This window comes from Ambystoma mexicanum, chromosome 4p (genome assembly GCF_040938575.1).
Source record: "Ambystoma mexicanum isolate Mex_15411 chromosome 4p, UKY_AmexF1_1, whole genome shotgun sequence".
NCBI lineage: Eukaryota > Metazoa > Chordata > Amphibia > Caudata > Ambystomatidae > Ambystoma > Ambystoma mexicanum.
The window spans coordinates 1087463955-1087487102 of record NC_090927.1 but is presented as its reverse complement, the minus strand read 5'-3'; the positions used below and the strand labels follow the sequence as shown (position 1 = coordinate 1087487102).

Genomic DNA, 23148 nt, shown 5'->3' with positions numbered 1-23148 from the left:
ATTCATGGACCCGAGCACCAGATTTGACTTGCATAACAAGGTTAGTCTTTGGATGGTGCTCAGGGACCAGTGAATGTAATGCCTTGAGACCAAATCCAGTGTAATTTTTATCTAAAGAGTTGTGAGATTTGGCCAGTTCAGACAAAAGTCATGCAGTTCAAACTATTTCTAGGGGAGTGGAAAGGGTGTGTGCTGGCCCCTCATTTCGTTCATTATGTTGGTTTGGAGGGCCATTTTATAATTCATCCGATACCCGAGTGGTTTTTGGCAAACGCCTGCTAATGTTACTGTACACAAGCAATGCTGTTTTGGCTAGCTCAAACTCCTATAGTGCTTCAAAGACTGGTGTCTAGTTTTACCGTTGAGGAGTAGAAATTTAAAAGCAAATAAGTCTGCAGTAATGTGAGTGGGGCCAAAGACAAAACAAAAAAAAGAGTAAACGGGAAAAGCTATTGGAGGCCAGACTTTCAACTATTTGGAAATAAAATTATCATGATTGTGTCGCCTCCTTGTACTCAGGCAGGGTCTTGGTAAAGGCGGCGCAATAAGAGTCCCCATCGACAACATAAAAATAAAAACATGAGGTTCAACATGGAGGATTAGAAAACAAAAAGCAAGGTATAATAACAAGGTTACTCACTGTAGTGACTACCTTACTCTTAGTCCATAGTTCATTTCAACCATACTTTTGGGACATTCCATCCTTCGCTACGTGACCAAAGCACTATGAAGCATCAAAAAACAACTCATTTTTACGCGGGGGCTATGCATGTGGCTGTAACTCCACCTTCCTCAACCTCAGTCCTTTTCGATCGCAAAAATCGAAGTACTATAAGCAAATAGAGGACACATTTTTGAAGGAAAGGGGACTATGGGCTACGAGTAAGGTAGTCACTACGTTATACTCCTACATCCCGACCCCTTTCCTCCATACTTTTGGGAGATTCCCAAGCACTAACCAAAGAAACGGGAGGATGGAACTGGAACAGGTTTTTAAGAACTGCCTGGCCAAACTTGGCATCAGCCCGGGAGCTCAGGTTAAGACAATAGTGTCTACAAAAAGCTGAGGGAGAAGCCCACATAGCAGTCTTGGCTATGGACCCCCAAAGGACATATTTCTGAAAGTCAACAGAAGCTGAGAGAGAGAGAGAGAGAGAGAGACACACACAGAGACAGACCATTTTGGGTGAGGAGGCCTGACTGGCGGAAAGAGGTAAAGGAGACCTGCGAAATGCCTCTTGATTACTGGCTTTGCTAGAGAAAAAGAGCAATAATCTGTTGAAAGATAAGCTGCAATGGATGACAGATCAGTTCTGCATGGCAAGACGTGGATCCGAGAGGCAGCAAGGTCCGATATGAATGACAGGACACAGTCAATAGAAGCATGCTGAGGATCAAGCTGTTTAGCCAGACACCAATGACAAAAACTAAGCCATTTACTTTTGTACTGAGCTCTTCTGGAAGGCTAATGTGCTGCCTGGATTATGCGCATATTATCCTCCGAAAGGTTAAACTGCGCAAAGGCCTTGAACTCAGGCACCAGGCAGCCAAGTTGAAGGATTGTGGGGAGGGGTGCCACACCTGGGGATTGCTCTGGTGCAGGAGACTGGGGATCTACAGTAACCTGATTGGGTCGCATATTGATAGGTGCTGAAACTCCAAGAACCAGGGAGCTATGAACCAGAGAGTGCAGTTGGAGGCACTGCTGAGTTTCCAGAGTGAACAATGATCAACGGCAGAGGGGGGAGGGGGGATAAGCCTTCATGTGGTCCCACAGAATCTCTAGCGCATCCCCCAAAGAAGATGCTCCAAGACCGTCCTTGGAGGCATGGAGTGGCAGTTTCTTGTTGTAATCGCAAAGAGGTCCACCGTTGGAGTGCTCCATTGCTGGAAACGTTTGACAAGAACCTCGCTGTTGATTTCCCACTCGTGATGTGCCACAGACTGGCGGCTCAGAGAATCCTGTGCAACATTGTTTCCATCCCGGAATGTGCACGGCCTGTAGCCAGACATTGTGTTGGACTGCTCAATTCCAAATCTGGACAGCTAGATCCACGAGAGGAGGCGCCCTGGTGTCTCCCCGTTTGTTGACGTAGAACATAGCCACAGAATTGTCTGAAGCTTTCAATGCCAGGAAAACCAGCAAGAGTTCCAGGTAGTTGATATGAGACATCCTGTCTTGGGGTGTCGACAGATCGTAGACCTCAAGATGACAACGTAGCTCCCCACTAATGTTCCCTCTAATTATTTTTCTCTATGTGCAGAACCGGTTGGCTGTTGTGCGCACATTATTTTCCATGTGCGCAACTGACTTATGAGGAAAGCCACTATATTAGCTACCGTCGCAGAACAGAGTATCGAAAGGAATTTCCTCTTCCCAGCCATTGCAATTCTTTAAAAATCTTGCAAGATTTTTTCCAAACACATAGGCCAAAATAAAATATGTCATATGTGATTATACAGAAAGATCAACCAGTCCACGCCTTCAATATCTGCCACAGTACCTTGCAAACAAACTTCTGTGCAGAGAAAAATGTGTATGTTTTATGCCACTGGAAAATCACTCATTTGTATTACAAAAAATATCTCTCGTCATAACTGATGTGGCTGTCAAGAAACTCAGAATACATTTGCTGATGGATTAATGGCAATTAAAAGCAATGTGTCAAAAACATGCTGAAAGGAGTTCAGGTGCCATTTTACTGAAGTAATTCAAGGAGCAGGAGAGCATGCTTCTAATAATTTGTATAAGGATAATAATTGCATCTGAATACCTGCTCCTTAGAAAACGATCCAAAATTCATGTGCCTCTGCTTACTATCCACATTACCCTCTCCCGTGGGTATTGAGAACACCATCCTTAAAGGTAAGAGACATATGCACCATGCATTTTTACTCCCTAAAAAAGGAAAATGTGCCTAACAAAAAAGAGAAACAATGAACATATCATTGCTTCAACCCACAAAGCTCCACTGATATTTTTTCTAATTAGTGAACAGTAGAACAGTGGCATAGGAAGGAAGGAACTCTAATAATATTAAACCCCGATCTCAAGAGGAATTTTATGGGGAAAGAACATCTTTTTAATAAGCTGTGGGATGTTTTTACCCATGCATCCAAGCCCTACCATAAAACTGTGCAGTACTGGCATGGAAAACATCATGATGGCCAGAACTCCCCAGAGAGTGCACAGGGAAAACATGAAGAATAGGCTGCCACCCATTTTTGCCTATGTTGTGAGCACAGGAGGACACTGCCTAAAACCACCATTTGGCTACACACACAGTAGCCTGAAACCATTGGGAATGGCAATGCTGATTGCCAAAAGCAACCCAGAACTGTGGGGAATTCATTTTCTTAATGTCAAAAATGGATGCAGTACCGGTGCTCACCACTATCAGAAAGCCGGCGTTTTAAAACTACCAGACTTTTGTGTAAAACTGAACAAATGAAACGAAACCCGGCCAAGGAAAGACTTGCTAAGAGGTGGATACAATGTAAAACTATATTCTGAAATGACTTGAAGGAAGTAATTATTTAATGTATATATAAAAAATAGCTGCATGTAAGTTGGATTTGAATGTAGAAAACTGGGAACTAAAGTGACATTTAGCTGAATTCTGCCTGACAACTACCCCCGACAGGAGTTGAACTGGCTCAACTCTTCCCAGACCTGGCTGCAACCTGCTGGCCCCACCAAAAGGAGATCACATGGCCCTGTTGATTGAAAGGGGAGTGGCACCTGGGGACTACAGGGAACTGAACAATGGGCCTTCTTTGGCTCAGGCAAATGTTATATTGGGGGGGGCGTAAAGTGGCTTCCTCTTGGGAGAAACTGGGAGGGGCAGTGCCTCTGCTAGCAGCCAAGCTTGGGGGAAGTGGATAAACCAGTTATTCCACCCTGTGATGTGGGAAGCCACACCCCTTTTTGAGCATGGCATAATTTTAAAAAGATAGATGACTCATAGTGCGGACTGGTCAAAATTATATAAATAATATTATTCTTGGGATTTTTCCGTGCACATTTTAAGAGGTGTTAGGACCCTGTGGTATGTTCCTGGGGGTAGTAGCGGAAAAAAAGGTTGTTACTCCAAATGTCTGCATGTTAAAAATCTGACACTTTATCATCTGTAACCCATATCCCTGGTGCACATTTGTGTAAAATCTGGAAAGGTTTAGAGGTCGTTATCTGGATGAAAAGGGGAGAATTCTGTCATCAGTGGACACGACATCGTACAAAGACAGGGATCGGATGGTTTGGTGCTACAGAAAATATGTTAACTGGACCTATAATATGAGAAAAATGGTACATAGATAAATATGTATTTGGGTCAGAAATAGAGGTTCCTCTGACCATAAAACCTACAGCATCACTCTGACACTCCATTTCTTCCCCCCAATCAAGGGAGAGAGGAAAGCTTGGCCAATGATAAGTGAGAGGGGCCGGCTTAGCCAGGCCCAGGCATACACCCATGTTCAAAACACATAAAAAGGGCCACTGAAACCCAGGTAGGAAATTCACTTTCCACTTTCTTGCGGGACGCTTTGCCGGGAGACTCCAGACTTCAAATCCATCAACCTCCAGAGACCAGAGATCCAGAGAGACCAGAACTGTGCAGTGCTGTGAGTGGAACCAGTGCTTGACAGACCCAGAGAGCAGAGCTGACCCAGATAGCCGGGACTTCAGAACCACCCGCCGGAAGTCCCGTCCAACATGACCAGACCTTGACGGCTTATTTCAAGAATATAGTGTGAGTACTCACTGTGCCAAAACCAATCTCTTAGTTTAAAATAATCTAATCCAAACTATTTTAGCCTATTAGAACTGCCTCCTGGAATCGTGTCATACTGTCATCTTTAAAACTGAGAACTGTCATCTGTCATTCTGAGCTTTAAAATTTCAAATCCGAAAAACTACTTTCACAAAACCGTCCGTATCCCCGGAACCGTTTGTGCTAGGAACGAGATTTAACTTTCATCTTAAAGCTAAGATTCTAGGCTGTCCAACGAACCTAGAACCAACCTCCTACTCCTTATAGTGCCTCCGTAATTACGCTCGACGCGCGCGAGTAAATTTGCCGCGATTTGACATTTTGCACAATTTCAGCCACGTGTAAAAATCCTCAGCTTCTTGCTTTCCTTTGCTAAAATTAGTTTTAAACCTGCTGGTTACACATAGAGCATTGCTAAAGTGAGCCTGAACTAATATAAACTAGATATCACCCACCCTGAACCTCTAGAGGGAATTAAAAGCATTTTTAGCACATTTCTCACTTCATTGTCATCACATTCAACGCATTTTGGGCCTGTGTTTCAAACCTCTGCCTGTTTTCCTCTAAGCTTGCTGGGGGGGGGAACTGCATTTCGTATTGCATTTTGTTGGGATTCTTGAAGACTGTGTGCTCTCCTTCCATTTCTTACATTGCATAGGGGGGAGGGGTGAATTGTCAAGGAAAAGTGATTACATTGTCTTTTGTTGAAGCCATATCAAGTTATTTTCTGTACTGCATTTCATTCATCATTGCGTTTCCTTGAACCATATAAAGCATTCTTTCCCACCTTATTCTTCTGTTCCTATTCATAAGTTACCTCTTGCCGATTACTGCTCATTCACAAGTGTAATATCCATTATCAATTTATTTATAGAAGTGTGATAGATATATATATATATAGTTTAAGTTTTCAAATAAACCTTTTAATTTGCAAAACAAACCTACTTCTTGGCTCAGTGGGGTCAGGGGGATTCTAAGAGGGGGGCGTTATACAAGGGTTGTCATCCAGAGTACTGAACTGGACATAAAAATACATCAATAAGGGTTTTCCTCAGCATCCCAGACTAGGCATTGACTTAGCTGTAGTATTGATTGAATATCGCTTACAAAGCAGAAAGTATCCCTATTGGCAAAGCTAATAACTTTTTTACTCCCTGAAAAATCATTTGACTCCAAGTAGGGAGCAAAATCTGATTAGAGTCCTGCTTGTACCCCTGACATAGGGAGTGAAATAACAGGGCACATAAAGGGTATAGATTTTCCCACCCTTCCGCACCACAGCCTAGATAAAATTAAATTAAACAACTTACTGAGGTTTATTATGGAGCCATGTTGAAGAAAATCACATATATATGCCTTTTTAGGGTAATTGCATCAATTCATCAGAGATACAACTGATTGAGTGCCTTCTTCTGTAACTATGGATCCCTCTTCTGTAATTCTTTTTGATCAGTTAGATAAGATGCAGGGATATGCTAGAAACTGCACAAACAGAACACATGGATATATTGAAAATCAAATTCAATCAGTGGACGTATCAGCGTTTTATCCTCTGTTCTCCTTCAGATTGGTCTCTCTGACTTTTTGATAATGTGTCCCGCAGATAGGTGATCTCATGTTTATGAAATGTGTATTTATGATTTTACTGAATAAAACTGTTAGTTAATTGGGCATTGATAGTGGTACAATAAATTGGAATCAACTCCTAGCTGGAGTCCCATGACCAAACAGTAGGTTTTAGGTTTGTCACAGTGTTTAAAAATATTCAATCATTATCAAGTACCAATTTAGTGTGCAGTGATGGGAGGAGTAGATAAAGCCTCATTTGCATAAATATTTCAACTGAACAATAAACGAAAATATATCCTTCTTGATATTTTAAGTGCATACCTCTGGCTTGAAAAAGATCAATCTCTTTGGTGAGACAATCAATGTCAATCTGGAGCTGCCGGTTACAGCTTCTCAAATGTTGCATTTCTTCAAGCTGAAAGATATATTTGTGTATTTGATTATTTCAACGTGACACTTCTTTAGAAATCCATCTTCAAATCATTTCAAGTTACTTTACAAAACAGTTTGCATGAGGTGAGTTTCGACAATGGAATGAGCACACACAAAATAGCGCTAACTTACTGAAGGAATTTGGGAAGCAGAATTCGATCTTTTAAGGCGCCTTCGGGTAAGATTGTTCTCCATTTCATTAACCTCAGATTTTAGTTTATCTAGCTTTTTCTTTTGGATTTCAAGTTCTCGTTGCAACCTCTCCATCCTTGCCTTCTGATGTACCAGTAAAGCTGCAATACACAGTGAAATAGTGAATAAGAGGAAACATTACAATCTTAATTAACTATTTATCAGATGGCAACAGTGCATAGTATAAAAACAATTAACATAACAGAGCCAATAACCATTTTACCTATACTAATCCTTTCCAATGTTAGGAAAAAAAGTCCTGCTGCAGCAATGTGAAACTAAACATGGAAACTGGACTTACTACTATCCTGTTGACTATTTCGGTTACATACCTGTATTTTTAGGTTTCTTGTAGCATCATACTTAACTGTTCTTCACATGCAACATCCAAATACACAGTAGGCATCCAATCTTGTTTCATGAGCTAAATCTTGAAGGAAACACATTTTAAAATACTAACACAAAAAAAACTCTGAACCGGTGTACTGGTTTTAAGCAGATACATCTATATCTGTATCTAAAAGTATAACACACTGATGCAAGTAAAGTATACTTATACGCCAACAGTACCAAGATTATAAAAAATTGCACACAAAATGAATGACATTTTATCAAAAGGCAAAAGCAGATAGAGAAGATACTAAGGAGGATAGCTTAGCGGCAACGTGCTCGCCGTGGAAACAAGATGACACAAAGCAACAGGTTCAATCCCCAGGTCCGCGCTTAAAACCTCTGAGTATTCAGCACGTTATAAATACGCAACTAAGACATATTCCTATAACAGTGCCTCGATGCCCCACGGCTGTGTGAGCGCTTTAAAAATGCAAAATAAATAAAAGATGCGATTTTATGAGCCCAACATTGTGGGCTAAAAGATGGGACTAACATTCTGACTTGGCAGGAACACCACCCCTCAAAAGCATTACACACAGGCAATAAAACTCCCCCAAGGCACATTACGCAAATGTCATAGGTTTTAGTTGTAAAAACTACACAAAGTTGTGGAGGTACATTCCAGAAACAATATGACATGCATTACTCACCGTAATAGCATTTCTGATGATTACATATGCTTAGATTCACATGCTGTGCATATAGCTCTAAATCTAGTGGTAATCGCACAGAGTATTGCATCTTTCTTTCGAATATAGAAAGGGGACGTCGACATGGGCGTGACTAACACTATCCCTTACGCGACATGTAGTACCCAAAAATCCCTCACGCGTCGAGGTCCCTCAGATTGTGTTTTTTCTGCCCTGAGGGAGCTCTCTAGCCAGCGTGAGTGAGTAAAGAAGAGAGAAGGTGTAAGATGTCCATGTACCTTCGACTCCATGAGAGGATGAAGGGTGGGCGCAAGTGAATCTAAGCAGATACAATCATCAGAAATGCTTTTACGGTGAGTAATGCATGTCTTCTGATGCTTGTTAATCTGTTTAGGATCACATGCTGTGCATAGATTAGCGAGCAGTGTTAGGAGAAGGTGGTGGGTTGTGAGAAGGTACAGTGGCAAATAGATATTTTAGAACCGCTTGTCCCACCTTTGTATCTGCTTTGAATGAGTGTCAATGGAGTAGTGCTGAGTGAAAGTATGTACTGAGCTCCATGTAGCTGCTTTGTAAACGGTATCTAGCGGGACATTTGCGATAAAGGCCAAAGTAGCTCCTGTACCCCTTGTGGAGTGAGCTCTTGGTGTGAAAGGCAGAGTTTTGCTTGATAATGAGTAACAGAGCTGTATGCATCTGACTATCCACCTGGAGATGGCATTCTTGGAAATGCAGTCTCCTTCTATGCCTGATGCTACGGAGACAAACAGTTGGTCTGTTTTTGTAAACGGTCTGGTCTTGTTTACATAGTACAGGACCGCCCTCCTTACATCTAGTGTATGGAGTTTCTACTTGGCTGAGCTTGTTGCATTCTGGAAGAAGGTTGGTAGCTCAATGGAAATTAATTTAGGTGAAAACCTAGGGTGTGTACGCAAAACCAATTTGTCCTTGTGTATGAAAGAATGAGTCCTGCACTGACAATGCTTAGAGTTCACTAACTCTTCTAATGGAAGGAATAGACACTAAGAAGGCAGTCTTGTACGTCATGTGTTTAAGACTTACGTATGCATAGGCTCAAAGGGAGGTCCCATGAGCTTTGCGAGTATTACATTGATATCCCAGTCTGGCGGTGGGTTTGAAATTGGAGGGTGGAGTCTTTTTACTACCTCCATGAATGCCTTAATGGCTTGAACTTTCCACCATGATACTTGATAAAGCCGCCAGGTGGACCTTTACAGAGTTGAATACTAATCCTGAGTCTAACAAGTGGAGCATATAGTTAAGAATGTGAGATGGCTAACATTCTATGGGGTTTATTTGTTTGGACTGGCACCAAATTACAAATCTCCTCCAATTGTGGTTTACGTGCCTATTGAGGATATCCATAAACCGTTGTGGTAGAATTAGATGTCCAAACTCTATGATCTCAGGAGCCATGCTGTCAAGTTCATTTCGTGAGGTTGAGGATGTACTGTTATCCCTCAGTGTTGGGTCAGTAAGTTGGTCTGGCATGGGAGTATGATGGGTTCGCACATAGCCAGTTTGCTCAGATGTGGATACCATGGTTTTCTTGCCCACATGGGAGCAACTAGGATGAACGTCATCTGCTCTCTGAATCTTCACCAACCTGCTCATTAGAGGAGTTGGGGTAAAAGGGTAAGCAAATTTCCCCGACCAGCTCAATCATAGGGCGTTCCCCTTGGAGTGTGGTTGGGGAAACCTGGATGCGAAGCCTGGGCATTGCTGGTTTTCCTTTGTAGCGAAAAACTCTAGCGTGGGGTAACCCCACTGTGAAAAGATGTGGTCTACGACATTTGAGTCTAGTTGCCACTCGTGTTCTTCTGGTAGGGGATCTATGCTCAGTGAGTCTGCTAGAGTGTCGAGTTCCCCTGTGACGTGTTAGGAAGAAAGGAACATTCCCCCATCCGAGTGCCGATGTCCATATTGTCTGTGCTAGCTTGGACAGATTTGGAGAATGTGTGCCCCCCCCCTGCTTGTTGATGTAAAACATTACAGTGGTGCTGTCGATGAGGATCTATACCGACTGATTTGTCAGCTGTGCTTCGAATGCTTGAAGCGCTTTGAATACCGCCAGAAGGACTAGCAGGTTGATGTGGTTCTGTGCCGTGATGTGAGTCCACAGACCATGTGCTGTGTGATGAAGGTGTTGAGCCCCCCCGCACCTCTCACCGGAGAGTGACACATCTGTTACTATCGCGTGCACTGCTGGATCGTGGAAGCATTTGCCCTACAACAGATTCTCCTTTGTCCACCAGCGAAGGTTTTCAACCAGTGTTGGCGAAACGACCACTAGATCGTCCCACTGACCGCGTGCCTGAGACCATTGTTTCGCCAACCACTCCTGCATGGGGCGCATGCACAAACGTGCGTGTGGGACCAGGTAAATGCAAGATGCCATCATGCCGAGCAAACGCATTGCTTTGCATACGCCTATCTGGTGACCGGCTTGATACTGAGGTTATTTGCAGCAGCATATTTTTAACTCTTTCCTTTGATGGAAAGACTAACTCTTCTTCCGTGTTTATGACCGCTCCTAGGAAATGTTTGGTTGTGCTTGGCACAAGGCTTGATTTTCTCTCGTTTATTGAGAAGCCCAATTGGAAGAGAAGGTTTATGGTTCTTCCCTCCCATGCGTGGGTGAAGTGTGTAATGCGCCCTCCTACTGGAGAAGCATGGGAGGGGACCTGAAGCGGGTGGTTGGAAGTGGAGGACCTCCCCCTGGCCACAAGAATGACGTTGGCCTCTCCGGAAACCATAATTACTTTTGCCTCTTTGGCCTGGTGGCTTATTAGTTAGCTGGCCTAGAGATTTCAGAGTGTCATACTCTTCTTTGGCAGATTTTAATGCCTCCACCACGGCCTTCCCAAACAGGACATTGGGTTCTACCGGCATGTTGGAGTGTTGCCTGTGTATCAAGTTTGAAACCAGACTGACAAAGCCATGCATGGTGTTTAACGATGGTTCTTTCAGCAATGATCCTTCCTGCATTATCTGCGGCATCTAAGTTGTTTTTTAAGATGGAGCTGGATAACGCCTTGCCATCTGCTACTGATAGGGACAGTTGAGATTTGAGGGGTTCTGGAGCTGAAGCCATAAGGGTTGCTACCTAATTCCACTTGTGGCAGTTGTACCTTGTCAACAAAGTGGTGTTATTTGCAATCCTTGTTTGAAAGACTGCTGAGGTGATGAACTTTCTCTCCAGGGTGTACAGTTTTTTACTTTCCTTATCAGGGGTACTTCCGATGAGGCTAGTGGTGTACCTACCCTTTTTTGAGTTGTGGTGACCACAAGAGAATCTGGTTTTAACTGCCCACTGATATAAAGTGTGTCTATGGGTGCAGGACAGAACAATCTTTCAATATGTGGGTTGACTGCCCGCATCTTGTTAGGGGTCTTCAGAGAAGGTTGTGTCCTTCTTTGAATGGACCGATGTATTGGTATAAATTGGGCGACTGCTTTCCTGTCCCCGAAAATATCTTCCACAAAATCTTTATCTAGCTGAGTTTCTTGGGTCTGAATTTGAAAGTGCTCAGCTGCCTTCATGAGCATATCGTTATATAGGGGTTGATTGTCCACTGGTGGGTCTAGGTTAACGGGAGAGGGTAAGTTGTACACATCCTCTTCATCCTCATCGTAGTATTGGTCTGCCTCCTGTAGTCAATCATTGTCCTCATTGTCTGTATTTGGATCAAATAGATCAATATGGAGTGGGTCTTGTTGAGGAGAAATAAGAAGGGTGTCAGGACGTGACCTCTTTAGTGGGGGCTGAGAGGATGAGGCAGCAGTAGTTGGTGGCGTGGTTTGTAAACTTTGGACAGCTTGGGTTTTTTTTCTCAAAGAAGTCTGCCATGAATGTCGCTCTTCTCATAACCCTATCAATGTCCTCAGATGTCCATTGAGAGGAACTTGGAATGGACACAGGGTTCTGAGGCGTAGTAGGACCCTGAGGTGTAAGCTGACCCTTGTTCTTCAAGGCTGCAGTTAAGGAAAACTCCCCCCTAGGAATCGGAATGTTTTTCCCTGTGAGGAGTGCTAGACTTCTCCTTGTGAGAGTGATGGCTCTTTGAGGAGTGTTTATTTGCATTTATGGCCTTAAGTAAGCTTTCAGGGACATGTTATTGCACCGAATGGGCTATACTTTGTGTTTTTGGCTGGTTTCTACGTTTGGGTAGATTGTCGAACTTTGGCGGTAGCGAGAGGCGAAGTCACGTCTTCCGACATTCAGCATATGGTTTAGGCACAGCGTCTGTATTGTCTCTCGACTTTGAGGGCCTGTCGTGTGTCGATCAGGACCTCAAGTGGCCAGAGGACAGGGAACTGGTGGACCTCCCCCTCGCAGTGTGCGTACAACGTAGCCGTCAGGTCTTGGCCCCTGGGTATGTCTTTAGTGGGGGCTGTAGTGTGAGTGCTGCAGGCGTAGGGTGTCGTCCCCGTAACAGAGCCGCCGGCCTGTCTATTGGGGTCAGGGGCTTGCTCTTGGGTATCAATCGGTTCCCCTTTGTTTTCTTAAAAGACAGCGATGCTGCTGTCGCTGGAGGCACCCTCCACGTCCATGGCGGCCTCAGCCTGCATGGCGTGATGGGCCCAGTGCTTGATTTTCCGGTCCTTAAGTATTTTTAGCTTCAAGAGCTTACAAGTTCGACAATGGCCCTCGTTGTGGTCCCGTGTTAAATAAAAGATGCACACCTGGTGCTTGTCTACCGAGGGGAACTTTTTATTTCTCTCTGACCGACCCTCCCAGGTCCAACTGGGGTCCTTCCTCTCTGATACCTTTTTCTCTACCTGTGGTGTCCCCCAGGGGTCTAACGTCTCTCCCTGGCTCTTCAACCTCCACATGGCACTTCTTGCCCACCGCATTGCCGCTCTCTGCCCCAACTTTCAGTGCTATGCGGATGACACTCCGCTCATTTTCAGGCTACCTTCAGCCTCCTCTTCTCCTTCCCTCATCACCGAGTGGTGTGCTGCCAATGACCTCTGCCTTAATGCCAGTAAGACTGAGAATCTCCTCATCGGCACACCCACTGCCTCCTTTCCTGTTACACTCTGGCCGACCTCCCTTGGCCCTCCTCCTGCTCCCACCTGTACGGCTAAAAACCTCAGGGTCCATCTTCGACTCCACACTCTCCTTCTCTACTCACATCTCTGACGTCTCCAAGAAGTCACACTACCAACTCGTCCTTGGCTTCAAGCCCAGGGATCTCATCTCCCGGGACTGAAATCTCTGCACTGGCTCCCAGTGGCTGCGAGGATTAAGTTCAAAACCCTTTGCATTGTCCACAAGGCCTTCTGGGGCCTAAGGCCTCAATATCTTCAACTCTCTCTTCCTAAATATCTTCATTCTCGAGCTCTTCGCTCATCCGCCTCCAACTCCCTCAGGGTCAGTCGCTTCTCCAAGCAACGAGCTGGTGATGGAAATTTTTGTTCGGCTGGGGCCTCCCTCTGGAACAGCCTCCCTGCCTCCCTGAAACTTGAGGAGAACCATCTCCGGTTCCAGAAGCACCTCAAAACCTTTCCCTTTGCTTCTCCTTTTTCTCCTCCTCTCCCCAGCTGACCTCCTGGTTGAAACAACAACTGCACTGGTTACCTGGCCACCCTCTGAGTTCGGGCCCAGGTCCCTCCCACACCAGTCGCACACGCCCGCACTCAGACTGTTTGTATCCCTACAACCAGCACTGGACACCCATCGTCGGCACTTCCTTGCACTCGCCACCCGCTGGCCATTATTTTTACTTTTGTTATTATTCTATTCCCCATGTACTGCATTGTCCCCTCCCCACATCCAATGCACTTGCGCAATCTGACTGACACCTGGCCTAGTATGATTGTTGTCTGTACTCCCTTTGTTCCCCCCCTCCCTTGCCGCACCTTGATACACTTGTGTATAGCGCATTATAAATACCAAATCATATCATTACAACTAGGGCAGAATTTAAATTGAGTGTTTTCCATTGTTAAAAGGAATGGCAGTGAGGTGAAAATGCAGAGGGTACAGGAGAAAAAGCATTCTCTTAGATCCCTAAGAAATGTCCACCCCCCCACTCTCCCTACTGTGTGGGCCGAGGGGGTCCATTGAATCAAGGTCTTTGTCCGACGTTTGTCCTTTTCACTGCTGTCGATGTCTTTATTGATTAAAGTTGATATTGTTTTATGAAAATTAATAAAGACAAGTTAAAAAAAACATATATATATATATATATACACATACACACACACACACCTGAAAGACCCCACTGAGGACTTCTTTGCAGGGATGCACCAAGTCTTTGACATCTTACCACTGATGTCAGACTTGTTCAGGTTCATCATTTGTAAAAGCGAGATCGGCAAACCCATCTAGTGTCACCCAGAGCCTTACACTGTGAACCTGGTCAAAAGTCAACAACAGATTAATAAATTCAATTTTTAGGTGATGTCCCAAGATCCCCATACTGGGATTCAGAGGGGCCTAGCTATGGACTGGAACCATCTGGGTCACCACCACAGCATCCCCTTGTCCTAGCGGGGGGGGGGGGGTCACACGGTTCAGCGGACAGTAACCACTCCACCTGTGGGAACACACTCCTCAAATTGCAAGGCTGCTATGGGAAAGATGGGAAGCTAAAACTGCAACTCTCATAATTCCCCACTTGGCAAGCAATGGATTCAGAAAAGGTGACTAGGAATTTGGGAGGGAGGCTCTCTTGGGAAATGCCCTGCCAAGTCACAGAGGGCTGATCGAACACCTGGGAATACTTCCCCAAACCAGGTCACCCACCAAGATTTTTTTTTAATGGAACAGGAGAGTTGGGGAGGGCGTCAAGAAACAATCTCCCATCATCCTTCAGGGCAAAAAAAAAAAAAAGACGGGACTAAGAAACCACAATCCCAGGCACAGGGACAGAAAAATGAAGGGGTGAGTTGATCCACCCACCAAAGTTCTAATCAACGATTAGAGGGGTGGCTTCGGAAACCAAAACCATAGCCCATGAGAAGGTATTAAGTGTTTTGCCCTCCCAGTTGGAAAAGCTACGGCAAAAACAATTTGACAGGCTCACCATTTCATGCAAATGAGAAAACACAGCCCGGACATTACAACACCTCATGAAAGCATTAGAGGGGGAGTGAAACTCCAGAGTACCAATGTAGGGGAACGCTTAACTGTTATGCACACAGAGAAAAGTGACTGCAGACAGCAAATAGGCAGGCAGAGGCAGGGCAGTGCGATCAAAACTGGCCACCTCATTTCTTACAGCCTCTGTTCCATTAATCCCACCCACAGGAGAGTCACAGTAAGGAAGCAGCCTCAATCCATCATTAACTAGCCCTCCCTATGTGCCACAGGTGTAAACCATCAGCCTGAAAGCCATCCTAGGAGGGGAGCAAACAGACTAAGCAGCCAAACCATATAGCTCAGTTTGTGGGCTGCTGGAGTGGAGGAAGCACAGTTTACTGAGCCAGACGAAGGAGTGGCTAAGACCAGGAGGGGTGAAGGAGGAGGTAGTAACATCAGAGGAGGTTGGTGGAGATACAACTGTTTAAGAGGGTATACTGGAGGAGGGAGGATGATTGAGGGAGAGCTCCAGACTTAACATAAGAGATTGTAGAAAGGGAAAAAGTAGCAGGGACATCAGGAGAGGAGGGGCAGTGTGATTATCAGGTGTGGGAGGAAGGTTTGGGTTATCCAGAGTTGGGGTAGGTGGTAGAGGACAGGACATAAGAGATGTGGCACTGCGACCATGGAAATTGGTACAGGGAATACTGACATTGGTGAGCAGGACACTACTCAGAAGAGCACCATTGCCCTTAGTGCAATTGGAGTTCGAGGTGAAAGATGGGAAGTTCAAGAGGTGGTGGCTGAACAACAGGAGATCAGAATAAGTGACTGGGGGAAGGAGTTTAGAGCTCAATGGGGCGATGAATGAAGAGCAAGAGAGAAAGATGGAAGATGTGATGGATCCAGAGGGCTGCAGGAAAAGCCCAAAAGGTGCCAAGAATGGCTGGGAGACAGAAGCAGAACAGATTGACTCGATCTCTCCTCCCTCATCTACCCAGCCTGCCTTTCACTCATACCTGGGCCAGCCTGACAAGCCGAAGAGACCACTAGCAGAGCAGAAGCAGGGCGTGTACACTCTAAATACTGGGACCTTTTAAAGTGTCAGGCGGTCCAGGCAAAAAACAGCCTTGCCACAACCCCACAGCAGGATAACCAGAGGAGATCAATGTAATAAACTTTGAACATTTACTTTGGACTCAGCAGAGTGCAGACCATATTTCACCCCTTTAGTATGCTCACATTTTGATAATTTTCCCTAAAAGAAATCACCATCTTTAGTAGATGCGTTTGTGTGGTATTGATCACTCTGCTACCATCCTGACAGTGCCCATCTTTCATTGCCACATACCTGAGAGCATATTTAAATTAAAGTCTGTTAAATTGACCTCACTTCTGGTCTAAATTTGAAATGAGATTACGGCAGAACACCTTTATCCTTTACCCAATCAAGCTAAAAGTGTATATTAAAATTCCTTGTATATTTTCGATTCACCATGCAATAAAGGGCTGGTCTATAAAAACAGGGAACTTTTCGTTCTTTATAAAAATGGGAGCTACCACAACCTTCTTTCATTTATATCAAACAATATTGGTAAAGACCTCTACAAGAATATTAAACGGCAAAAATGTTGCTTGTTACTAGCCAGACATAAAAAGTCACTTGCCCCTCAACTCGCCAAATACACACAGCACACCATTTCTTACTTCCCAAGAATCTATTATTACTAGCCAAAAGCAAGTGGGGAGTGCAAACTTTGACAAAATAGATGGGTAACCCCTTCATCGCGGACATTGGGGAAGGTACTGGAAGCAATACAGTAAGGGGGGGGCTAATGTCTTGCGGGACTCAACGAGAATTTTTTGTTCATAACATAAGACTTCAAATGGTTGGTTGAAAGTTAGGCACGGTCAGAACACCACAATAACAGATATGTTATCAAAAACAATTTACTTAATTCACATAATAGACATACAAAGCTATAAATCTGAAAGTTCTTACTATAATTCATGCTGAACATCAGATATTAGTAAAAAGCACAAGGCATTGTGGAAAAACAATTCCTAAAGTGTAACGGTGCAAGCACAATGTGCAGCGTAGGCCGATGTTGAAAAAGAGAGGAACAGAACCCCTCCGCGTGATCCAAATTTCACGAGGAATAAGGCTGTGGCTCTCAGAGGCGTACAATAAAGTACTGCACAGAGACTGAAAAAAATCAATCGAAGTTAAAGTGCATTAAGTCAACTACAAGTAATGGGGAAAGAAGAGAAATGGCAAACATGTCACCCAAAAATCCTTAAACTGGTAATTTCGACTATTTAGATTAATCTAGTCTTGAAAGACTGATAATCGTCTTCTTCAGGACAAAGCGCTCAAGCTTGTTGAACAAAAACAAAAAAAAAAAAATCACATTAACAATGATAACACATGCTGCTAGAGTATCGCCACTTGTTCTTGAATAGCAATATTCTTCTGGCTGCAATTTTATCATGACACCCTACAAAAAAAATGTCATTTTTTTTAAACCATTAAGAATCTAAAACCCATGACCATGCCGCCCTCCCAACACAAGCAATCAGAAATTCAGTAAAATATATGACAAAAAGGGGTAGAACAATATATGGAAAACTTAAGGGTGTTCCCGTGTTCTAAATATCTAATTGCAAAGAAAAATGTGTTTATTTGGATTAGTAAAGCATTAACACATGCTAAGAAATTTAATTACATAATTCATCCTAAACATGGTAAATATACAAAATACATGTGTAGGGGTTAATTATGAATACAAGAGAAAAACAAAAAGCAGAAAACATCCTATTTTTATTTTTAGTACATATAAAAGACAATGGAAGTAAATACAAAAGACCATTAAAAAATGACAATGAAAAGAACAAAACAATATTCAATAGCTCTATTGCAGAAAAGTGTGAGGACAAAGTGCCGAAAATATCAAAACAGTGCTACTGAGGAGCAGCAACAGAGAAGTAAACAACAAGAAACAAAAACAGATAATACTGCGACGGCACAGACTTTTGTCTATAAATTAAATGAGGCACAGATACCTCTTTGTGAACAATCTTTGGACACAAAGTACTGAACAGGTGCCGTGACTTGACTGGGTTTACTTCCTGGACCTAGCTAACTCATGTGTATTTGTGTAATTTTCACACCAATTTGTACCAGCAGCCAAAAAGTCACCCAATTTTAGTTTTTGGAAAGAATACAATGGAAAAATTATGCCCAATGGAACTGGCGACTTAACGCCCAACAGAGACTGATAAGAGAAATTAATCTCTCTTATCAGCCTCTGTTGGGCGCCAAAGAGGTATTTATGTGCCTGATTTTATTTGTAGGCAAAAGTCTGCCGTTGCAATATTATCTGTTTTCATGTTTCTTGTTATTTACTTCTCTGTTGCTGCTCCTTTAGAGTTTTACACGAGTCATGGCGTACTGCGTCATTCATACGAGTCTTTACATCATCATATTTACATTACGAGATATATTTGCCTTGCGAGTTTAGTCGTGTCCAGTTACGTTTTGCATTGGAAAGTTGGGAAACTTAGTTCTGCCACGACACACACACATTGAAATACGGAATAAAATGCAGTCTCCTGTCCATCTCCTTCTGTCAACAGGAGGGCGGGTCTTTGCACTTAACGGCGATTCGCCGCAATTTACCTGCGTGACGAGTTTTGACTCACGTCATGAGTCATGCGTCCCTACCTGGCGTCTGTCCGTAGACCATACATGCGTGACAATATTATTACTCTTACGTCCCGTCCCCTTTCTTCCATACTCCATGGGCTTCCCTCACGAGGGACGGGAGACAAACCTTTTTCACCAGAAAAAACCTTCCCCTTTAAATTTAGAGGCGCGTAGGGGTGCAGCCCTGGAAGCATGCGCTTCCCTGTCTCCACCCACCAGCGCCACACCCCTGTCTCCTTTTCCGCATCGATGGGAACGGGCCAAATGCAGCAGGGCATTTGGGTATGGCCATGTAAGTCCACGCGCGGATACTATTTTTGTCTTTTCAGCATTCGGGTCCTCGGGCGTCATGCTCCTCCCCGGGCGCATGTCGACTTGTACAGGGTTCAGCAGGTGTCCATCCTGCGACAGGTTCTTCACGACTAAAAATACCCACGCTCTCTGCCTACGGTGCCTTGGCCCCGACCACGGCTGGTAAGCTTTTACCGCGTGCAACACACTTTCCTCAAGGTCTCTGAAGAACAGACTGGCCAGGTGGAGGGAACTCTTCCACAGATCGCCTCAACAGGACCTAAAGGACTTCGTCTATCATCGATCTAAGCTCAAGGTAGGGCCGCTCTTTTCTAGTACACCCCACAAGGGAGACTCCTGCCTTGGTGAGGGAGGGACTGCCTTGGTCCTGGTACAAGTACTCAGGCTGAATCGGCTACCGGCCGCCAGGCCGAGAGGTCAGTAGATCCTCCCGTGGACAGTGCTGAGGGACTGGAATGTTCTTTTACCGGGTGTTCACCCAAGGGGCTATGCCCTAGTACCGGCATCATGTCCGAGGGGGCACCTTTACGCAGTTCTACCGGCAGATCCGCAGAGGGCGAAACGCCTACCAGGCCTCAGCCTGAGGAACAGGGTAGGCCCCATGATCCACACGCAAGAGTCCTGGACGGGGCTGGGTCCTGTGAGCCAAGCAACATGATGCAAGCACGTGGGAGGCAGCTCGACAAAATGGGAGCCGTGCCAGAAAATCCAGACCTCTGGCCGACGCCCCTCCAGGGAAGGCAGGTGGAGGACCATGTGTCGAGGTGGAACGGGTGTCAACCAGGTATGTGGCCTACAGCTTACCCTTCCTTCTTGCAAGGCAGGTTCCTGCTGCGTCCATATGGGCAGGGCATGCAACGGCTCCAGCAGCCGCCCGTTACCCCGCCAGTAACCCGTATCACCAACCCAGCCTGCGAGGACAGGCTCTTTGAAAAGTTCCTCGGGCTCATGAAGTCTCCTCAGATGGGGGGGGGGGGGTCATCCTTAGGGACGCCATCAGGGACTTGATCCCTCCAATGGCTCTGGCGCTACAGGCCCCAATACAGGCTGCTCCAGTCCCTGTTCAGCCTCAGCAGCCCGCTCCAGCCCCCCGACCGATTGGGCAAGCGGTTCCATACCAGCCCCCGCAGCAGCCTCCGGCTACGGTCCCCGCACCTCAGCCCGCAGCTCCTAGCACCCCCCCCCTCCGGTGCCGGACCCACAGGTGGACACAGATGAGGAAGACCCTGATACGCCATCTTCAGCCAAGGCCTTCCTCAAACCGAGGTCGAGCCATCAACAGAGGGCGTCCTTGCAGAAGTCCTCGCGCTACGTCCCGTGGCCAGAACGGGGATCCCGAAGCAGAGGGACTTAGCTGCCTTGGCCAAAAAGGGTTGGATCAAACCCCACTCGGCCCAGCCAGAAAATAAACGCCTGGACGTCAAGTACAGGCAGATGGAGGGGTGTACACTCTTGCCATCGGCCCAACCTCAGCCACACTCCTCTGTGATAGCTGTGGCATCACTGTATTCCAAGCCTCAGCCTCCTCCTCTGCTGCGCTGCTAGGCAAGGAGAAGATCTTGGAGGCGTACGGGAAGAAGCTGTATTCCAACGCTTCCTTGCACCTGCGTCAAGCCAACGCGGATGCCATGCTGGCAGCAGATAACCAGAGTCTCTGGCGGGAAATTGCGGATTTCCTCCCAGAGCTTCTGGCGCAAAGCCAGTCACAATTCAAGGCGGGATTGGCGGAGGCCAGGATTGTGGCGCAGGACATCATGGAGTCCTCCGTGGCCCACATTGACACCTCTGGTCGGGCCATCCGTATTGCCACGGACATGAACGGCCTGGCTCTGTGCTACGAAATTCAACCCGGAATGCATACTAGATCTTCCGTTCGAAGGGAGTCACCTCTTCCACTCCACAACGGACGAGGAGCTGGATAAAAAGAAAAACAGTTCTCTACGGAGGGTTCAGCGGCTTCCAAGAGCGGAGGTCCAGGCAGCCTGACCGTTCGCCGTCCCAGCATCGGTGCAAACAACAAAAAAGGGAGGGGGTGGGGCGGGTGGTTTCAGTAAGGGCTTTTTCCAGTCCCCCTTCTCCGCCACAGCCTCAGGGGGAAAGAAGGCATGACACACCCCTTTGGGTCCATGAGTCTCCAGCGGGAGCAGGCTTGCTCTTCACACACATTTCTGGTGCCAGAAATTTGCGGACCCCTGTATCCTCTCCGTAGTCTCCACAGGGTACCGCCTCCCTATTCTAGCCTCTCCTCCCTCCACTCCCACAGGTTGTGACAGCAACCCTTTTGGCAGAGGTCTGGTCACTCGTCGAGAGCCAGGCAGTGGAGGAAATCCCAGCCTCCCAGCAAGGCTTTGGCTTTTACTCCAGGATTTCCGCCATTCAGAAGAACAACCAGGCGGGCCTGAGAGTTGTGCTGGACCTTTCCACCCTCAACCTCTACAAAAATTCAAGATGGCTATGCCAGCTTTGATAGCGGAGACATTGTGCAGGGGAGACTGTATGTGCTCCCTGGATCTGAAGGACGTGTACCTACACTTCCCAATCTGGCAGCCACATCGTTCCTTTCTACGATTCAGGATCATGGGCCGTCATTTCCAATACAGGGTGCTTCCTTCTGGCCTCAACTCGGCCCCCCATGGTCTTTAGCAGGCTGATCGACTCTGTGGCGGCCCTCAGGTCGCAGGGCCACCACATCTACTTGTACCTCGACGAGTGGCTTATCAGGGCTACATCTCCGGAAGCAGTGCACCATAATTCCCACGCTCTTATGAACACACTGCACGAGCTGGGTTTTTCACTCAACCTCAAGAAGTCACAGCTGCAGGCCACGCAGAGACTGACCTTGTTGGGCCTCATTTGGGACATGTGCTCCGAGAAAGTTTTTCCCCCTCGGAGGACAAGATCACAGGCATCAAGAGGGCCACAGCGCACTTCGTCAGCAAAGAAGTGACCTTGGATTGATGGTACCAACACTTACTGGGTCTCATGGCAGCAGTCCTCTTGGCCGCCCCTCACACAAGACTCAGGATGAGGAGGATACAGCTGCACTTTGCAGCATCCTAGAACCAGGAATGGGGCCATCAGTCAGAGACAATCAATGTTCCTCTGTCGCTTCACCCGGACCTCACATGGTGGTCCAGGGACTCAAACCTGCGGACGGGCAAGCCTTTCCGGAAACCTAAACCACAGGTCATCATCACCACAGACTCCTCTCTCTTGAGGGTTGGGGGCAACACTGGACAAGCACTGCGTCCATGGCACCTGGAGCCGACAGGAGTACCACATCAATTGCATGGATTGAGGGACATCTGGCTGGCCTTCCTTCCGATTATGGAGGGCAAGGTAGTCCTCACTCAGATGGACAACTCCACCAGCATGTTCTACGTCAACAAGCAGGGAGGTACCAGACCCCCACCCCCCCCACTGTGCAGGCTGGCAGTCAGCATGTGGGAGTGGGCCCTGGAGAACATCTACCTCGGGGCGGTCCACCTGCCGGGGGAATCCAAACTGGAGACAGACAGGCTCAGCAGACTGGGAGTAGACGAGTTGCAGTTGAATGACCTAGCGCTGGGGTCACCCTCAGGTGGACCTCTTTGCCTCCCGGGGCAACAAGTGCCAACTGTTCGCCTCCTGGTAGTGTCAGGGTTCGGGATCCCTGGGCGATGCCTTTCAGATCGGAATGACAGCATACGCCTTTCCACCCACTCCCCTGATTCACAGGGTGATATGCAAGATCAAGGAGTCTCGCCTCCTCAGCATCATACCAATAGTTCCATGGTGGACAGCCAGGCCATGGTTTTCGGAACTGCTCAGCCTATCGAAGAGGCCTCCCATTCGCCTGCCGATGGGCCCAGCACATCTTCTGGCGCAGCAGGGGGGCAGGATCATCCACCCCGCAGCAGAGGAAATGAGCCCTCTCAGCGTGGTTCCTGAACAGGTCATGCTAGGACATCTCCGCCTCTCTCAGTCTAATCTAGAAATCATACAGGGCGTCAGGAGCAAATCTACCAGGGCCCAGTATAAAAGCAAGTGGACCAGGTTCTGTCACTGGGCAGACTAAGACATGTTCCCTGG

The 23148-nt window shown here is 46.3% G+C and overlaps 1 protein-coding gene across 1 annotated transcript in view; it reads right to left on the bottom strand.

The window, feature by feature from the left end:
• The window catches only part of TAB2 (TGF-beta activated kinase 1 (MAP3K7) binding protein 2), a 321631-nt gene that overhangs the window by 106905 nt on the left and 191578 nt on the right, over positions 1-23148 (bottom strand). The window contains exons 4-5 of the mRNA XM_069606671.1: positions 6906-7066; positions 6663-6756 (exon numbers count right to left, since the gene is read on the bottom strand). Coding sequence (XP_069462772.1) covers positions 6663-6756; positions 6906-7066 — 255 coding nt within the window. The remainder of the gene's footprint in view (positions 1-6662; positions 6757-6905; positions 7067-23148) is intronic.